This window comes from Scardinius erythrophthalmus (genome assembly GCF_964197995.2).
Source record: "Scardinius erythrophthalmus genome assembly, contig: HAP1_SCAFFOLD_276, whole genome shotgun sequence".
Lineage (NCBI taxonomy): Eukaryota > Metazoa > Chordata > Actinopteri > Cypriniformes > Leuciscidae > Scardinius > Scardinius erythrophthalmus.
Genome location: NW_028296335.1, coordinates 21,145 through 40,871, shown reverse-complemented (window position 1 = coordinate 40,871; position 19,727 = coordinate 21,145). Strand labels below are relative to the sequence as shown.

General features: G+C 38.2%; 1 protein-coding gene across 1 annotated transcript in view; it reads left to right on the top strand.

Annotated features, from left to right (window-relative positions):
- The first annotated feature begins 297 nt into the window (after positions 1-297).
- Positions 298-19,727, top strand: part of LOC308686428 (3',5'-cyclic-AMP phosphodiesterase 4C-like) — a 29,583-nt gene continuing 10,153 nt past the window's right edge. Inside the window, exons 1-4 of the mRNA XM_081394858.1 lie at positions 298-776; positions 16,417-16,593; positions 19,231-19,267; positions 19,535-19,605. Coding sequence (XP_081250984.1) covers positions 649-776; positions 16,417-16,593; positions 19,231-19,267; positions 19,535-19,605 — 413 coding nt within the window. The 5' untranslated portion in view covers positions 298-648. The remainder of the gene's footprint in view (positions 777-16,416; positions 16,594-19,230; positions 19,268-19,534; positions 19,606-19,727) is intronic.

Genomic DNA, 19,727 nt, shown 5'->3' with positions numbered 1-19,727 from the left:
AAAACATGGCACTTGGTTTGATATTTTAATGTAGTGACATTCATACCTTTTAAGAATGAGATAATTGTACAGGGACATACTATAAATGCACTTGCGTTATTGCTCGCTTTAAGGGGAGTCTCCAGTAAAGGGTTAATGTTGAGACAGTCATCTGGTGGTTCCACCCTCTCCATAGGCTGTGACTCACTGTTCAGCTGCCAGTCCCACAAACACACATAAACACAAATGCACACACACACCCCCATATGAGGCCAGCATGCTGGTGTAAACTCATGTGTATCAGAGTTCAGCTGTCTGAGCTGCAGGGAGAGAGAGAGAGAGAGAGAGAGAGAGAGTTTACTTTGGTGCTTGGTGACACTGGAAGTTTGTTTGTTTGTGTATTATCCTTGTATTTAACAGCAGAATTCAAGACTATACAAATATTTTTTATGAGGATTACAAGGAGTCAATGTGATTTTAAACTGAAGGATGATAACTAGGCTAATACAAGATGTCTGGGCGAACTCTGTCATGTCAGCGTGGCTCCATGTGTTCATCAATCGACAGTAACTCAGCGGTGGGAAGCATGTGTTTCAGACTACATAAAAGGAAGAGCTGATTTCTGGAGGGAAACAGCAAAAAGAACCAGCGAGAGACACGGAGGGAAATATGAGTTTGCCAACTGGCTGTGTCTTTCTTCCACCCACTGACCGCACTTTTAAAGTTCGAAACGTCAGTCTTTGCGGCTCTCCGTGTGCTGTCAACTGTCCGATTGACATTGTGCAGAAACGCAGGCGGTAATTGAATTTCATATTCTTTTGCTTCTGTTGTGTCTAGAATCAGTTATGCATGCAAAATAGCTTTGGCTCTTCTAAAAAGTAATGTTCTCTCCGATGTTAAAGTACTTTTCCCCCAGTTTAACAGGACTTTAAGCCAGTTAAGCAGTTTGATTTCCACAAAAAGGGAGACACTAGCCGCGTTTCCACCGCAGGAACTTTCCCCAGGAACTAGGAACTTTGGGCTGGTACTCGATGTGTTTACACCGCAGGAACCAGGGTCTAAATGAAGTTCCGGGTAAATATTTCCCCCTCCGATAGTCCCTGCTCACGAGGTAGTACTTTTTCAAAGTTCAGGAACTTTCAGGGGTGGGACTTGTGCGCTGCACAAGCTGATTGGTTGTGTTCACGCCGCATTTTGGTTGGATGACTCCACGCAGCATTTTCTTTATTTTTAACCTCCCTTTTAAAAAGTGGCTTCATGCAGTAAAGTTGTCTGTCTGCAAATATGGAATTTAATAAAAAAAACTGGGGGACTGGCGACGAGTTTCAGGCTTTATTATTTGGGTATTTGTGGAAGAGGAAACTTTCTGCGCGTTCGTCACAGCCATCTCACGGCCAATGTCCGCAATAGCTGATAACATACAATTTTATATTTAACGTTAGCATTACGAGCTCTGAACACGCTTTATCAGTGCTCGTCTCTTTTATGCCACAGCTTTTAATATTAAGTCATTATGTTTACACATTTGTCATCTATTTCAAGGCAAACCATGTTACAAATTTACTATAACAGGATTGAAATAGCGCATTGAGGTGTAACAAACAACTATTTACAAGACTGTCACTATTTATGATTGATAGACGGGGTTCAGGCTTTTTTTAAAGAGTATTTACGCAAAAGGAAATTTTTGCGCGTTATTCCCAGTCATCTCACAACGTACCTTGTCTTAATTTTATACGCATACAAGCTTTCTGAACACGCTTTAGTATCAGTGCTCGTCTATTTTGTTATGTTAATTACCACGTTAGTAAACCAATAACTGCAACACAGTTTGAATCTCCTCCAAACTTATAAATGTGGCGCTCAAAACTGATTACTGTCCGTCGCAGACTGGGAGGAGCAGTTGCGCGCAGTTTACCTTCCCGTTACTTTAGACCGCGGTGTAAACGCAGAAAGCAACCGGTCTGGGGCAAAAAAGGTTCCTGGGAAAAAAGTTCCTGGGACAAATTGTTCCGGGTAATTTCGGTGGAAAAGCGGCTACTGAGGCTCTGTGCTGCTATCAAAATATTTGTTTGAGCGGTCCGTCTTGTCAACTTATGGCTCAACCAATAGCATATGTTTGGGGTGGGCCTACTTGTTTGCCTGACCAATAGAAGATAGGGGCAGGGGTTGAAGTGGTGGTAGGAGTGTTTGGGAAAACCTGTTTGAAACCAATTATTGTTTTTGAAGGTCAGACAGGTGAAGTAGAAATGTCTGATTTAGAACAGTTTATTTATATTGGCATTTCTGTCAGGACCACTATCGTCAAATATGATTGACCATTAGCAGTTTGGATTGGCGGTATGGTTCTGTTCTGGGCAAGAACTCTCTGTGCGTCCATGCATCCTAGCATGGATAAGAGCAGGGAGAGCACAAGAACTCCCCTTAGGGTAAACAGAACAGAACCAACATGAATATATTGCAGATATCATTAATTCAAGATTTTAAGTACAACATAATTCGAGAATTTATTCTGATTCAAGGGGAATCAGAAGGCCAAATACTGACTGGCGAGAGGAGGAGCTGGGGAGGGAGGAGGGTAATTATCTCCTGAGAACGCGATAGCTGATGATAATACTGAAGGAGCTTATATTTACAGTGATAGGCGTCGTATTCCTATAGGTAGACGTGGATCAGCTGAGAGTCAGCTGACGCGAGCTTGACTAACGCGACCTGCCAGAACTGACGCTACGCTTAAAGCTGCAGTCGGCAAGTCTGGCAGATTGAGTGGACTTAGCCAAAATTTTGAATGTTTACAACTCTCATGCCCCTCCCCCACTACCAGCGAGCACCCTCCCATCGAGTTCGTGCTCGTCAGTGCGTGTGCACCAGATTTTCTGTGAACGCGTCCGTCTCTTCAGCATCGATCAACACCATGGACTCGGAGGTAGGCTGCCCTGGCTAATCCACCCATAGATAGCAATAACCAAGGAATTGGAAGCTTGTTAGTAGATTTTCTCTCCGCCATCACGCTTCGTACAATCCAACACACCTGCGAACTTCAGGCGTGTGCATGTGATATTGTAACGTGCGCAGGGGAGGGGGGATCTGTGGCGTGTGCACAAACTGTGATTGACAGTCAGATCTCACACAGCCCTGCACTGATTGGACCAGAAGAACCGGGAGCGGTGGATTTTTGCAAAACAAATAACACGCTCTTTGTGGAGGTAGAAGCGCAATTTTTAAAACCGGCTGATTTATGTTGTTCTGTCGGAGCATAGTGTCAGTTTCAGTGAATATGATCAAAAAAATCTTTCCGACTGCAGCTTTAATTTTGGTAATTTCCAATATGCTGAAAAGTGACAATTTGTTATGCAAAGTGACCAATCTCTTTTTTCTTACTTGTTGCCAATATCATCATGACATATAGTAAAAGTTATGTTTACTGTGCAGTTTCTAGCTTGAAGTTAACTGAAACAGATTTTTTTATTTTATATATAAAAACATTTCAAAGATATGTAGGCTACTGTGATAACTTTCTTCAGATGAATTGAGTCCAGTGAAAGACTTATTTTTTAGTTGTGCTTCATGGAAACCTGTAAATTGTAATTAAATAGACACGACTTCATGCATTTAATTCAGAAATACATACAGAACAATAAAAAAAAAAAACTGTCTACTGAAAATTATCGTAAGAAACATCCAACACTAAATAATTAGAAAACATAACTATTTGACAAGATTTTGTATGGATTTGTACGATATGATTCGTGAAAAAGTAAGCAAGAAGGTCCACCCTTAACCCTAAACATCAGTTGGGCATAAACAGATTGTACTAAAAGATACGAATGAGATCATACAAATCGTATATGAATTTGCCGCAAATTTAGGTAAGAATTGCTTTAATATTGTTTTGGAAATAAGTATTGTTTGCCTTTGGACTGTTGTTTTGTAGGTGTCAGTTTCTGTGTAGCGATTTGTGTGACTCAAATAAGAACTAGATGGTATATTCTTGAGCCACACATGCTGAAAACATTACAGAAATGAACTTTCACTGATGTTCATTCAGGAAGTTTGTTTTCGTCATTAGCAGTCCCCTTGAGAGTGCTCTCATGACAGTGATGAAGTGATTTCACAAAAACATGTCCAGGTCATATTTCACACCAAAATCAAATCATAACACGTATAAAAATAAATGCATCCAAGGTCAAAAAAACACTTTCATTTTCTCATAATATACATTGCAGCATCACCTCTTTTCTCACAGTTTCTAAAACGGTATGAAAAAGGATTCTGTCTCTCTAAACCGGTCCTTTCTGAGAGTCTACTCTTCTCTGATTGGTCAGATGGCACAGTCTGTTGTGATTGGTCTACCGCTTACAGAGTGTGTCAGAAACAACACGTCTATTACCATATCTGAATTTCCAGCCCGTTCTCACCTCAAGGCGTCATATACTGACGCTTTTGACATTTCGTCTACATCGAACGCACATGGCACCCTTTAGCGTCAATATGAGACGCAGATAGATATAGGCAAGAAGTGCCTCCTAGCGGTCTAACCCTAACCCTACCCCAGACCTAAACCTACCCATAACCGAACAAAGCTCTGTGCGTGTCATATTGACGCTAAAGGGTGCCATGTGCGTTCGAAGTAGACGAAATGTCAAAAGCGTCAGTATATGACGCCCTAGGATGAGAATGCGTTGGAATTTCTGATCCGGAGGCATCCTCAGAACAGTGCTTATCAGTAATTAAACAGTAATGATGGTGTCAGTTTTACCATATCAATTCGAGCCCGAGTCCTCATCCTTTGGAAGTGCATCCAAAATGGATTTGATTTCGCAGTGCAGAAAAACAGCAGGTTCTCAACATGTTATCAGCATGAACCAAACTCTTCCAGACCTCAGCTACAGCTTCAGTGTTTGATGGCAGGTCAAAGTAGACGTTCATGGTAGCCAATGAAAACCATAGGCCGCCATTACGCAAATTTGTTCCAAACCTACGCAGGTTTGTGCTGGAAGTAAGACTGGAATTAGTGAAGACTCATTTCAAACTGTTCAGAATTGGTTCTTTCTTTTGGGAGACAACAACTACTTTTAAAAAACGCTGGTGGGGAAAGAATTAATATGAGAATCATTTAGTACCATGATATACATGATTTATGATGTCCCAGGGCCAGGTATGAAGGGCCACATTGTCACTGCCTACTGCTTTTCCCTGAAAACTAGAAATAAGAAGAGAGAAACTAAAAGATGAGCTCAGGGTTTCAATAACAGCAGCCATAGCCTGTGCTGAAGCTGTAATGCAGATATACTGTAAATATAATATGATGCAGTTTTGTATAGGGTCAGGTCTATCTAAAACACATCAACCACCCTGTCTTTTATCTCAGAGCAAATTTCACATCATTTAGGGCTGTGCACAGCAACACAGTCTGCCGTGATCTGCCTCTGTTATTGACCTGGAAAGAAGTGAGTGTGTATTTAGTGTGTGCACATGGAATATTTCTGAATCTACAATATAAAGTCTTGTTTCAATGGTAATTTAAAGAGATAGTTCACCTGTAGTTTTTTGTAATTTTTTATAACAAGGGAGCAACATTTTTCATCCCTCCGCATTCCCCCTCAAATGAAGTCCTGGCTATGTGAGGACTCAGTTTTTTTCTGTCATTTGACCAAAATCTCATGTTATAAAATATGAAGTGATACGACTGGCTATTTTACAGAGAAGGTCCGAAATGTGTGTGGCACTTCTTTCCCAATTGAGGCGAGGTGGAGTTATGAGATTTTATTGACAGTTTGATGATCCAGTGGTTCATTGGTTAAATATTTGCAAAACCCACAGATAGACGTAAAGGTTGACCAACAGTAATGAATTGTGAAGAAAAAAAATATATAATTATGGAGATTGAAGGTTTTTCACCAGACAGCGACGGAACAATAGATTTGTGCGTGCCTTGTAACAATAGATGTTCTATCCAGATCATATCTTTTTTCATATGGGCCAAAAATATATATTTTTACATTTTTTAATAGCAAATGCATGCGAGAAAAAAAAAAAAAGAAGAAAAAGAGAAGATATTTATATTCTGAATATTGTCCAAATTTGAAAAAAAAAAAAAAAAAACTTGTGATATTCATGTTTAGCTACATAACCCAGCATTTATCTATTACTCTAAAAAGAGTAGATCAACAGTTAGCATACAGTTTGGATTGGCAGTGAATTGTGGCAATTGGATTGGGCAAGAACTCCCTGCGCATCCATGCAGCCTGGATAAGATCAGGGAGAGCAGCAATAAAAACATGATAAGATAAACAGTCAAGTAAGATAAACAGGCCAACTGACTGGAGGTTTTTTTTTTTGTTTTTTTTTTGGGAGGGGGGTGGGGGATGATTACCTAATTTGAGCAGGAAGTGGCATCAGCCATGCTTGAATTACTCATTTATTGAAACATTTAGATTTAAGCCACATCTACACCTCTAATCAGGGTCCATCCCTCTCTGCAAAGCTGTTCTTGCCCATCATGCATTGAGTCTTTATATGACTGGCCACTGTGCACTTTAATTGCCTCTGCTCAGTAACTGATGTGTCCTGTCGTGTCACGATCGAAGCAATGTTCCAAATTAAGACCGATTCCTAATCGGACCCAGCAGAGAGACTAGAGTCAGAGCTCTGGAATACAGCTGGTGTGCAGGTGAACAAGGGCACTAGTGCATTGTGGGAGAATAACTGTCCTTTATTACTGCAGACCTCTCATCGTGCTCTTCACACCAAGAGCTTATTGATCCCACCATTCCAGATCCCCGCTCATAACATGAGCACCTGGACGGATTGGTCAAATCTGTCTCCATGTTTGCCTGTTCAGAGCCACCAGGGTCATACATGAACAATGATGACTTTAAGAGTGTCACAACTGGTGCAGTTTAGTTCATTCTAAGTTACTACATTTCAAGTCAAGTCATCTTCATTTATATAGCGCTTTTAACAATGTAGATTGTTTCAAAGCAGCTTTACAGAGATAAACGTACAATTTAAGGTAACAGAGATTGTTTTGGCTTTATAGCGGTTCTTTAATATAGTTATTTTCCAGCTAAAGTTAGTTTTGATTGATTCGCTTCCGTCGCAACGATCATTTGTTATTAAATTAGGGGCCGCTAAGACGACACCATTCTCTCTACACAGACTTTAAACGTGAACCTGTGAGAAACGCTGATGGCGGTCACATGCGCATTAAGAATTGGTTCTATAGTTATGTGCGTTTGCATATATGTGCGCAGGTTTGGAATTCCCTACAAACCAAGCCTAAACAAAGTACTGGCGTTTCCTTATAATTTTTGATACAGAATTTTATTTTATTTTATCAATTCGGGGGAAGATACGCGAATTGAGTTTCCCGACGACGCTTTATCTGTAGAGTGGAAAAGGGATCCTCCATAGGGAGAGACTAGTTGGCACTTCAGCACTGCGTTGTCATCGGGTCCAGGCGAAGGTCCTTCATCAGATCTGGATACGGCCTGGATCCGGCAGGCTGCGGGAAAACCTCGGGATAAACAAAGACACTAAAATTAGCGTAGATGCCATTCTTCTTATGATGTAACGAGTACATCAGGATTTATGGGAAGTGTTCCCAGTAACTGAATTGGAATTAAATTTGTGCACAAACCTGAATGTAATAAAATTTGTTTCTTGCTTGCGTTAAGATTACCAACTAATTACATCCGCTATGAGTGTTGAATTGTGAAACATGTAATTCCCTGGAAAAATGTATGACGATCTGGATAACTGAGAATCGACGCTACATATTGCTTAATTTCACTTCCACGTAAAATATTTGTACAAGCAGTTTGTTTTATACCTTGAGTAAACAACGTGTGCTAACATTCCACTTGTGACAGTAATCATTCTCTCTAATGTGGCTCTTTTCCATAGACAATACTCATAATTTATGACTTGTGAATCTGCCTTCAATTTCAAACCAAAACAAATAAGAATAAACTAAATAATACATCATTTTGCATTTACGAAGATATGAATCATATGTTATATATATAACTTTTAAATAATAAAAGTGACAATGATTTTCATTATTGTATTACATTTCATGAATTTATCTTTTTTTATAATTTGGGCTATTTGGGGTAATTTTGTGGAAAAGGTGTCTTTAATTGAAACAAAAGTATTTACAATGAAAAAAAAATCGCCTTTATTTTCTTTGTACAAAGTACAATTTCTTTTCTTTTTTTCTCTCTAAAGCGTGTCTGATCCTGAAGCTGTCTGACGTGCGTTATTGTGGCATTCTACAAATCTGTCAGCTCTGCTGGCGTGTTGCGACTTGTGTGTTGGCAAAGAGAAGTTACGTGTGTGTGTGCGGTCAGAATACAAGAGAAAATGAGAGGACTGGATGGATGTATTTATGGTAAAACACTGTATTTAGATTAAAGGTTTACAGAGTTTGATCTCTGGATTCAAGTAATTCGAGGTATTTAAAATAAATATCAAATCAAATTAGTAAATCAAATGTAAGAAATCTATCTCTTTATTTGGTAAGAAATATGTTATATGGTTAGATTGGCATTGGATTTGTCTCCAAGGTTCCTTACTAAAAGTCTTGAGTTAGAATGGCAATCTGCTTGCAGACAAGACCAAGATCTGCTGAAAAGCACGTACTGTGGTAAGTTCACTGTTGACATTTGCCACATTATATAAACTGAGCCGTATTGTCAGACCAGCTCTTCAGAACTCGTAATTTGTACTTTGCTCTTTTTCTTCTCTGTTGAAATATATGGAGTTTGCTACACCGTACTGAATTCAAAAAAAAAAAAAAAAAAAACATATTCTATAGGCTGTAACTGTACTGACATGTCATATATTGTGGTCAGATTTTTTTGCACTATTATACATAGTTTCCCCCCCAAATCCATATAATACCTGTTGTCATAACACTGGTTCTCTGGTTTCTCTGATACCATATGCATGTTCACAAGACATATATTTGATATCTGTGTGTTTTAGTCTGGGAAATGTCATTTTAGAGCATTTTCTCACTTACAGTATGTGTTTAAAACAGCAGATTTTGTTGAGATATTGATAATTTAGAATGTATGTGAATCATATGCTTACTAGATAAAATATAAACAAACATTTTGATAAGATCTTTAATAGATGTTTGTATTTGTACAATAATTAATACTAGATTATGTCCAGACACCTTGAATTTATTTGTTTACAGTTTACTGGACAAATCTGCACAATTACTAATTAATGTATCATTACTGTAATGATTTTAATGTAAAAGCGTAAAAAAGCTGATTTAATTCATTATGGCTGCATCTTATTATACATTATAGAATGTTCACAAAATTTGCAATGATTTTGCTGCCGATAAAATTAAGACTTAAATTATTTCATGTGAGATGATTTAACTTTAACATTTAGCAATGGTGCTAAAGTATAAGTAAAAACAAGAAGAAGAAAAAGAAATCCAAAATCTACTCAAATTTCACTGAATCAATTCTGAATTCTGATTCAGAATTTGCATCACCACTTAAAATCATTATTATTATACATGAGAATGATTCATTTAGGTGACAAACAGCGGAAATCACCTTTTTTAAAACTAGATTTATACTCTGTTTTATTTCCTTTATCATTCCCATTACATATTTTGAATTAATTATTTAAAAAGGGTTTGTCCACCCTTTTTAGCCGTTTTATTAATTTCTTTTTATAAATATATATATATATATATTAATATATAATATATAAAAAAATTCTGTTTATAGAGAATGTAGTTCTTTTTTTTAATTTTCTTAAGTGTCATCTGTGCAGGTACCACCCAAACCAACACTTTATAACACTTTATTATAATTTTTTTTTTTTCCTGTGGCACATGTTTTTCATCTGGGCCCCCGTCTCTAAAGTGCCAAGGTCAGGCTACAGAACCCACCAGGACAAATGTATACAACCTGTTTTTCACTCTACATAAAAGAAAGAATGGGGTCATGTTTGGCCTTTATTTTCAGAGAAGCTCTCTGTTGTTTCAGGGACAGTGATCTTTAATGATCACATCTGTGTCTCAGTGCCAAACCACCATTCTGGGGTTCTCATAAATGCCTTTGTGTAGGCCAGCTGCTTAGAGTCGATCCAAAACATCAGGGCCCGTATTCATAAAGATTCTAAGAATCCTCTAAGAAAACTCTTAATTTAGCTTAAAAACTTTTACGTAGGAGTCTTAGCTTAAAAGCGATTCAGGACCGATCTGAGAGCAACTCTGAGTAAGGAAAAGACAAAAACTTTCATCTTAGTAAGGAGGCGGGGTTGACCCCGTTGCTATGTATGACACAATCTTTTGAAGACTGTGATTGGCTGGTTGTCCAAGAAGGAAAAAAAAAAAGTGATTTTAAATATAGGGTCTATTCTAAGCCTTCACTTTGAAATTACATGCATAATTTTTCCTATTTGATCGTTCACACACACACACACACACACACACACACACACACACACACACACACACACACACACACACACACACACACACACACACACACACACACACACACACACACACACACACACACACACACATATTATATATGTGTATATTAATCCTTTTGTTTTATTTACCATGCTGTTTATTTCCTATAAGGTATTTGATTGGCTTAGAATGATAAAAAAATGTTCCACTCTTTCCAATTACACTGATTGCTGGCATGTCTATTTAAAGTGGTGGTTTGAATGCTGGTTTTAATGTATCAAACATGGAATTTTCCCAGTTGCCAAATATCGTAATGTAGTGATTACTTTTATTTCTGGCGCTATGGCATTTCTGCGCTGTGTCGGAGATGTTAGCGCGTCTCTAATAAGATCAGTCTCAAACATGATCCCTGCACAATCTAATCTATAGCGTCTTATTAACTCACTGTCATCCATTGTCTGCAACAGATTTCTTCTCCCTCTTCGTCTTTCTGCCATTTTCTCCGCTGCTAAAGAAACTCTTAAGCCTCTTAAAAGTCCTCGTCCGTGCTCCTAACAATTTTGACCTTAAGACCTCTTTTAAGGGTTAAGATGCTTTCTGAATTACTTTTTTCTTTACTAGGATTTTTTCTTTAATTTTAAGAGTAAACGCCCACATTTCTAAGAATTTTCTTAGAATTTTGTCACTAGGAGCTACTCTTTGCATTAAGATTCTTTATGAATACGGGCCCAGGAGGAAGGTTAGCTTGAAAAGATAAAACTGATGTTCTCCCTAGAATAATCTTGAAATCTTCCTTACTCAAATGTAAAGGTAATGTGCAATTCTGTAAAGACCCTAGCGCCCTCTATTGGCCAGCCGCCCCTGTACACTATGTAACTTTTGGCCCTCTGGCGGTTAAAAAATAAAACTGCACGTATTGTATGGAAGAACATTGTTTTGGTTGTGCTTTGACTCTGCATGAGTGCTCATAAAACCTTCACTACTACGCTTAAGACATATAACCAGTTTATGATTTTTAATAGATGTTTGTACACAATATTTAATACTGTACGTTACTGTAGCTACACCCATTACAGTACTTCCTTGAAAATACATTCCAGAAGCGCTACAACAGCCCATGAAATGACCCTTCACAATAGATAATGCTTTCCAATGAACTCTGTTAGATATATAATATGGAAATCTATAAGTTAAATAAAATACCTTACTCACCTGTTGAATATCAAAAACGCAATCTCGCAACAAAAACGCTATTCTCACAATCTCCAAAAAGCCAGTCTAGTTTTATTACGAGCTCTGTTGCGTTCTCTTTTTGCCAGCAGACTCTCCTCTGTTCTGTGTTTTGTTTTTTTCCCCCTGAGATTTAGCTGCTCCATGTCAACCTTTCTCACTCATTGTGACATCTAACCTCTGCCACTCTCACGTCATACATGCGTCAAAGTAGCTGGAGCAACTTTTCTCTATCTACGAATATGACGAGACACACACAGGCAAGTGACGCATGTACGCAATTTCCCACGAAAACCATCCCAACAGGTCTAAAATATTTCTAAATATATGATTATTATTATTATTATTTTTACCTGCATTTATCATTAAGGACTCAAAGGTTGCAAAGATATTCTGAATGATTGTGAGCAGGGTCAGAAATGAACTTTTCCGTTAAGAGACATATTCGTCCCCTGAAACTGATTTCCAGGGGCATTTTTTTACAGTTGTAAAGGCAATTTTTATAAATACCTTTTTTTAACATATATGTCTTATGTTTTATGTCAAATTCTGAAGTTTAACCAAAATACTTGGTCAGAATACTATAGACCGTTACCAATCAAATTTTAGCAACATCAACAAAAGCCATCTTTACATTGCAAAGAACAAGTCAAGTCAAGTCAAGTCATCTTCATTTATATAGCGCTTTTAACAATGTAGATTGTTTCAAGAACAGAAGAAGCATCTGATTATTTACACAGATTAACTTCTGACTTGTGCAACCTGCAATAAAACCACATCATGTTGCTTCATTTGGCCAAATGAGGACTGGTCCCCCAACTGAGCCTGTTTTTTCCCAAGTTTTTTTTTTTTCTTTTTTTTCTCTTCATTCTGTCACCTGATGGAGTTTGGGTTCTTTGCCACTGTTACCTCCGGCTTGCTTTGTTGGGGTCACTTAAAGGGATAGTTCACCCAAAAATGAAAATTAGCCAATGATTTTCTCACCCTGAAGCCATAGGAGTATATGACATTTTTCTTTCAGACGAATACAATCGGACTTATATAAAAAAATGTCCTGGCTCTTCCCAGCTTTATAATGGGAGTGAATCGGTGTATATCTTTGGAAGTCCATCAAAGTGCATCCATCCCTGATTAAAGTGCTCCACACGTCTCCGGTGGTTTATAAAGGCCTTCTGAAGTGAAGCGTAAGTGTTTGTGCAAGAAAAATATCCATATTTTATCGACTAAAATTACTATTTTCCGGCAGACGGCCGTACGCATCCATTTATGGCGAAAGAGTAACACTTGAACTTGACGCACAACGTAATGACGAACGCAGTTGCCCAGCCCTGTTTGTTTGAACCGCGAGAGTCGTCAAAGCTTACGCTAATCCTACATCCGACGTCATACATCGTCAAGTGTTACTCTTTTGGCGTAAGTCAACTTGTGTATGGTCGATAGCCAATTTAATAATTGATGATCTTCACAACGGAACTGAATCAAAACTGAACTGACTTCAGCTGAACAATGACACTTTTTTTTCTTTTTAAAGCTGCTTTACAGCCGAATTACAGTTTTTTTTTTACGATCGCTATGACAATGTTTTCAATACCTTTAACAATTTTCTTAAACTCTTAACGCACCAACACATCTACAACACATAATTGGCAAAACGTATAATTTCATGCTAAAAATCACACACTGTAAACTAAACTCCAACACAAATTTTCAACACAATACACTGTCTACCAAAACACTAACACATGTTCTCTTCCAACAGGAACATTTAGTCAATCAGCACATTGTCATAAAAACACTAATATAAGATGGAATTACAGAAACTGCATTATTTTATATGTGTCAGGTCTGCCATTATACAATAGACAGTATATTGTTTTGATTATAGATTGTGTTTTGGACTGCAGTTTCTTTTGAAGTCTCTTTACATGTTTTGTTTGGGTTTAGTAAATGCGTGCATTATTTATTTATTTATTTATTTGCAGCAGAAATTCAATACAAAAAATGAATGACCCTTCTTAGAGTAGCTTTATAGAATGTAGGGTTTATGAAAAAAGAAGAAGACAGAGACAGAATTGCTGCAGTAACGGCTTTATTTGTAACAGGACATTTCTGCAAGATAACAAAAATATGCAAAATAGCTGCCATTTACAGTATTACTGTATGTGAAAATACCAAATATACAAACATAATTTGCATTTGGCCATGGCCACATGTTCTCATCCACATCACACCTGATATCTACTCTGGCAAGGCATCTTGGGAAGAATCTTTTGGCATGCCTTATCCACCCCTGGCAGTGTTCAGCTGTGATGTCTTGGCATGCAGCATCTATTGCATCCAGGAGGGACATTTGGTCCTGTGGAAAATGGTCTAAAACCTTCCATCTCCAGGCTGATAAAACTCCTCAATGGGGTTGAGGAAAGGGGAGTGATGGGCTTCAAAGCAGGCTGTGACTGGAATGGTGGAATGCCACATTGTCCCATATTTGCATAACTTCAATCAGCTGTTTCTCAGTAGCAATGGAATAAATACAGGGGATATTTTTGTGTTTCAGTTCACAATATCAACAGCTGTTCAGTTTGACTTTAACCTATAAGTTTAGAACATGATGTTATCTGTTCTGACATACAGTGTGAAAGCATTTGTAAATTTGGCAGTAAAAATATATTGTTTTGGTCTTGGTTGAGCTTGTGCGTAAAAAAAGCTCAAGCATTTTAAATGTGTGTTAACTGAATGCATTTTGTGTCAAAGCAGCAATAAATGTCTTAATTGTATATCCTACACAGACGGATGTTGTGCTAACTTTGTTAAGAAATTGTTAAAAGTATTAAAAAAAATTGTCATAGCGATCGTAAAAAACTTTAAACTGTTTGTATCATTGTATCATTATTTTCTTGTTGATCACTGCAAAGCTTCTTTGAAACAATCTGTATTGTATAAAGCGCTATAAAATTAAAGGTGATGGGACTTGTCTTCTAGGGTTTTGATAAGGCAATATTTTACCTTAGAAACTAAAAATAGATCCTCAGCCAGAGTGCGAATTACCCCACCATAAGTGGGGGGTACTGCTCCTTCACTTCTTCTATGACCATCATGGTCCACTACCATATCAATCCCCACTGTGATCGCCAAGTGCAACATGTGTTGTGCAACACACATACAAGGTCTAAACATGCGACAAACTGATAATCAGTAGGCTACAGAATATCTCATTGTTATTATATATCCAAAAGAGAACTGTTTTGATCAACTCTCAAAAGTTAGAAGTTAAGTGCACTGAAATACCATTCTAATTACTAGTAAAAGTAATATCTTTACAAGAAGCCTATTGCCTATTTCAGGGTTTTCCTGGCTCAAACCGAGGCGGAGGTGGTAAAATCATAATAATGTATTTTAATAATAAGATAATTAAATGTGTATTTTTTTGTAAATCATCATATTGCTTCATTTGTTTCCCACATTTTTTAGTTGGTGTAGCTTGGTATCGCTGTCGGGGGGGAAGAAAATTTTGTACATTTTAAAGATAAATTCATTAATCTGGTGCACTTTGAGTCACCCGAATCCACTATTAAAAATAAATAATCCACCCGCAAACCGCCCATATTCTTTGATTTAGATATCTGCATCTGATCATCACACTCTTAGTATTAAGCATGATAATATGGTAACATATCACACTGAAGTAGGCTGATTTAAAATGAACATTTATTTAAAATAAAATTTCTTCTTTTGGCAAAATTACATTTCCTTAATAGCCTAAACAGAGGCTTTACTCCCTTCAAGCTTACATTGTCAATGTTTCATTACATCACTGTTTGAAAACACTTTTTGTACCGTTATAAAGGGCAGTTTCCCCTAATTTTATTAAATGTATGCTCCATCTTTCATTTCAAATTATTAAATTTGATAAATATATTCAATTAAAATAATTAGACACTAGGCTGTACCAATAAAATTAAATAATTTGCATTGAAAAATTATAACTGTATTAAATTAGATTATTTTAAATATTTTTGAATATACAAATAAGGAATGTTGAAAAAAATGATACTTTATGAAACTAGCGTTTTGTCATTCAACGTTGACACTTGCTTGAGAAGTTGAAGTCGTTCTCTATCTCCGTTGCTTCTAGCCACGGTGGTTAAAAATGGTACGGTCCACAATAGGGGTGTCTGAAATCGCTTTACATTAAAATGTTCCTACAGTGAAAATAGGAGTTGACTTGTATTGTAACTGTAATTATATTTTTTCACAATATCAGAAAAATTATCTGACCCCCCAAAACTGATATCTCTGTCCCTTTGGGACTATGTGATTCGAACTATGCCCTCAGCCACTGAACCTTTACCACAGATATAAATAAACCAGAAGCCCTGGCTCACTTTCTCTTCAAGCCCTTGAATTCAGTCCTACAGACAGTCTAGCAAGGCCTGTTACTTCTCTTTTTGAGCTTGTGGGCCAGAGGCCTTCATTCACTAGAAATCATGAATGAAACAGTTTCCTTCAGAACATAAACTTGTGTCTTCTGTCTTCATCACAGACTTAACATAAATAAACAAAAAATAAACTTGTGCTTGCTGTTTTAACTGAGTTGCTAGAATACCAGTGTCTATTCTGAAACAAAAGATAATTGCATCTATGTTGCAATTCTCAGTATTCCTTTGATCAAATGTTGGGCAGTTTCTTCTTTTTAGTTGTCCAAATGTTTTACTCAGATAACTAATTTCTTCTCACCTGTATGTCTGTTGCAGTTTCGATGTGGAAAATGGGTTGTCAATCGGACGGAGTCCACTGGACACCAGTCCAAGTTCTGGTCTGGTCCTCCAAGCAAACAGCCAGAGGCGAGAGTCTTTCCTTTACCGCTCGGACTCGGATTTCGACATCTCGCCCAAGACGATGTCCAGAAACACCTCGACTGCCAGCGAGCTGTGAGCTTTTATCACATACTAAAGCAAAATATGTCATAGTACTCTGTCATTGAACTGGCTCAACTCATTTTCTGTTCAGAGTGATTTCTTGCTTAATTATTACTTCATCTTTTGGCATGTAGCTCTTGAGAGTAACTCTAGAAGCAAGTGTGGGATAGATGTTGTAATAGTGTAAATATAAAGTCAGTGTGAAATACCATTCACAACCTATGGATTTATAATTAAAACAAGACATGCTTAAAAAAGAAAAATGTAAGATGGGATTGGGAGTGCAGAATTAAGAAATAAACCTTTCATTAAAAATGTCACTCAATAAAGTGTGTGTGTGCGTGCGTGCGTGCGTGCGTGCGTGCGTGCGTGCGTGCGTGCGTGTGTGTGTGTCTGTCTGTGTGTATATTGATGATATGTGAAAGAGGACAACACTTGACTTGGGATTAACAGTACTTTCTAGGCAGGTGAGAGGAGCACACGTGGAGACAAGACAGAGGGAGTAAACAGTGGAACAATGAAGTAGCAGACAGACTATGGAGAACAGATGATGGAGAAATCCAGGTAAGTATATCCAACAGGTAAGATCAACACAAGTGTCTGAACAGTCTTTGGTAAACAATGACAAAACCAAACAAAGAGTGTGTGTACATGTGAGCAGAGTATAAATGCTGTCATTGATGAGCAGGTAAATGGTGACTAGGTGCTTGCGCAATTAGAATGCAGGTGAGATTGAGCAGAGTGCGTTTCTGACTGAGGATAGTGAGGGAAAGCTTGGTGTAGTCGAGGCCCAAGGTGGAGTAGGGGACCAAGGCGGAGCAGGAAGCGCTGGGATCCACCGGCTAAGTGGGAGACCACAGGGATGCTGGCTGAGCAGGGAAACTCTGGGATGAGGAAGACTTGGGAGTGCCTGCAGAGCGGGAAGCCTTAGGCAAGCCAGCCGAGCAGGGGACCATGGTGGAGAGATGGATTACCTTTAGGTAATCAGCATGGATGAGGACTAGGGTGGAGCAGATGAAACCAGAGGATGAGGAACTATGGTTACCATGTCCATGATGAAGGAGAGGGACACAGTTTTTTTGGATGATGAAGATGAGGATGAGGGAGTGGGGAGTGGCCTCCATGGCTGAGACAAGGGAGCGGAGAGTGGACTTAAGACCAACCAGAATACCTGACTTGGGACAACCTTACCACCCGACTTGGGACCACCTAGATGACCTGACTTGGAAACACTGGACTTGGAACCACCCTGACTACTGGACTCAGGGCCACTTGACCAGAGAGCTCTGGGACCACCGGACCAGGGACCACTGGACCTGGGAGCTCTGGGCCTCTAGACTTGGGAGCTCTCCAGAGTGTTCAAAGACAGACTTCTTCCTCCTCCTTCACCTCCTCTTCTGGACTGCGGTCAATGTGGTGCCCGGACTGGAGGATGGAAGGTTAGAGGGAAATCTTAAGTGGAATCTGGAAGTTGATTCTAAGATGACTACAATGGACTGTGGAAGCCCTGGAGAAACTTGATTGGAGCAACTTAGGGTCCTCATCCACTTCTTCCACGGTTGAAGGGGGATCCATCCGATTGAAGGGCCAGATCCAGAAGTGGGCAGAGCATCCCTCAAGGATCACTGGATGGCAGCAGTGATCCGAGGGGTTTGTTAATGCTGGCTCTGAAGAAACTTATGAGGATATCATCCTCATAATTCCTCGAGGGTCCTGGGTGAGGCTAATGAGAAGGAATGCAGGAGTGATGAAAGTTCAGTGTGTTTGGTCTGGTCTTCTGTCATGGAATCATTTTTTTAAATGTTTTTTGGGATGACAGGTAACGCAGGTAAGTATATTGATGATAGATAAAACAACACCAGCACTTATCTTGAGAGTAACACTACTTTTTAGTCAGATGAGACGAGCACACAGGGAGACAAGACAGAGGGAGTGATCACAGCGGATCAAGGAAGGAGTAGACAGACAATAGAGAACGATGGAGAACAGAGGCGATGGAGAAATCTAGGTAAGTATATCCAACAAGTAAGATCAACACAAGAGTCTCAGCAGTCTTTTGTAAACAACAACGAGACCAGAAGTGTGAGTGTTTGAGCAAAGTATAAATGCTGTCCCTGATGAGCATTGATATATTACTACATACATCAAAATCCAATGGCAATGAAAAAAAATAATTTACATTATTTATTTATTTATATTTATTTATTGACACCATACATAAATTACCATACTAAATCATGAAATTTGTTTATACATTAAGAAATAACATGTCAATTATTTCCCATTGGACTTAGATGCAAACATACTGTATATTTATTTACTGACACATGTTGTGATCTATTTATTTATTGATGCTTTTAATGAAAAATGTGTTTATTAATATGGCACTCCCAATCCTACATAGATGTATCCATCAGGAAATTATGTTATTGTTGATTGGAGGGAAATTGGTTAAAGGGGATTTTTGACATCAATGGCAATGCAATGTTGTTTAAGAGTCGGAGTGAATTATTACATGTGCACTTGTCAATATTTTACAATAAAACTAGGCAAGTGCTTTAAGAAAGTAAATTTGGTCAATATTGATTTCTTGTTAAATATGAATTAAATAAATTAATCTGATCATGACTGTTGACTTCTCTTTTGCAGTCATGGGGAGGACATGATTGTAACGCCTTTTGCGCAGGTCAGTTGGGTGCAAATTTGGTAAATGTGTAAATATATTTGTAATTTCACAAAGGTTCCAAATAATTGTGCAAGGCAATATGTGCATTCTATAATGCAGATGAATGTGTACGTATGTGTGTGTGTGTGTGTGTGTGTGTGTGTGTGTGTGTGTGTGTGTGTGTGTGTGTGTGTGTGTGTGTGTGTGTGTGTCAAACCTACAACATGTCAATTAATCGATAAAGTATATATATTTGTGTGTGTGTGTGGGTGTGGGTGTGTACTATAGGTTCTTGCCAGTCTGCGTACAGTGAGGGGTAACGTTGCAGCTTTAACCCACATGCAAGATAGAAGCAACAAGTGAGTCTGTAGTCAAAACATCTTCAGATAGTCAGTGAATGGAATGATTAATGAGAAAAATATTTATAACAATTGTCACATGAGGTCTCTTAAATTTTTTTTTATTTTTTTTTTTTACATAT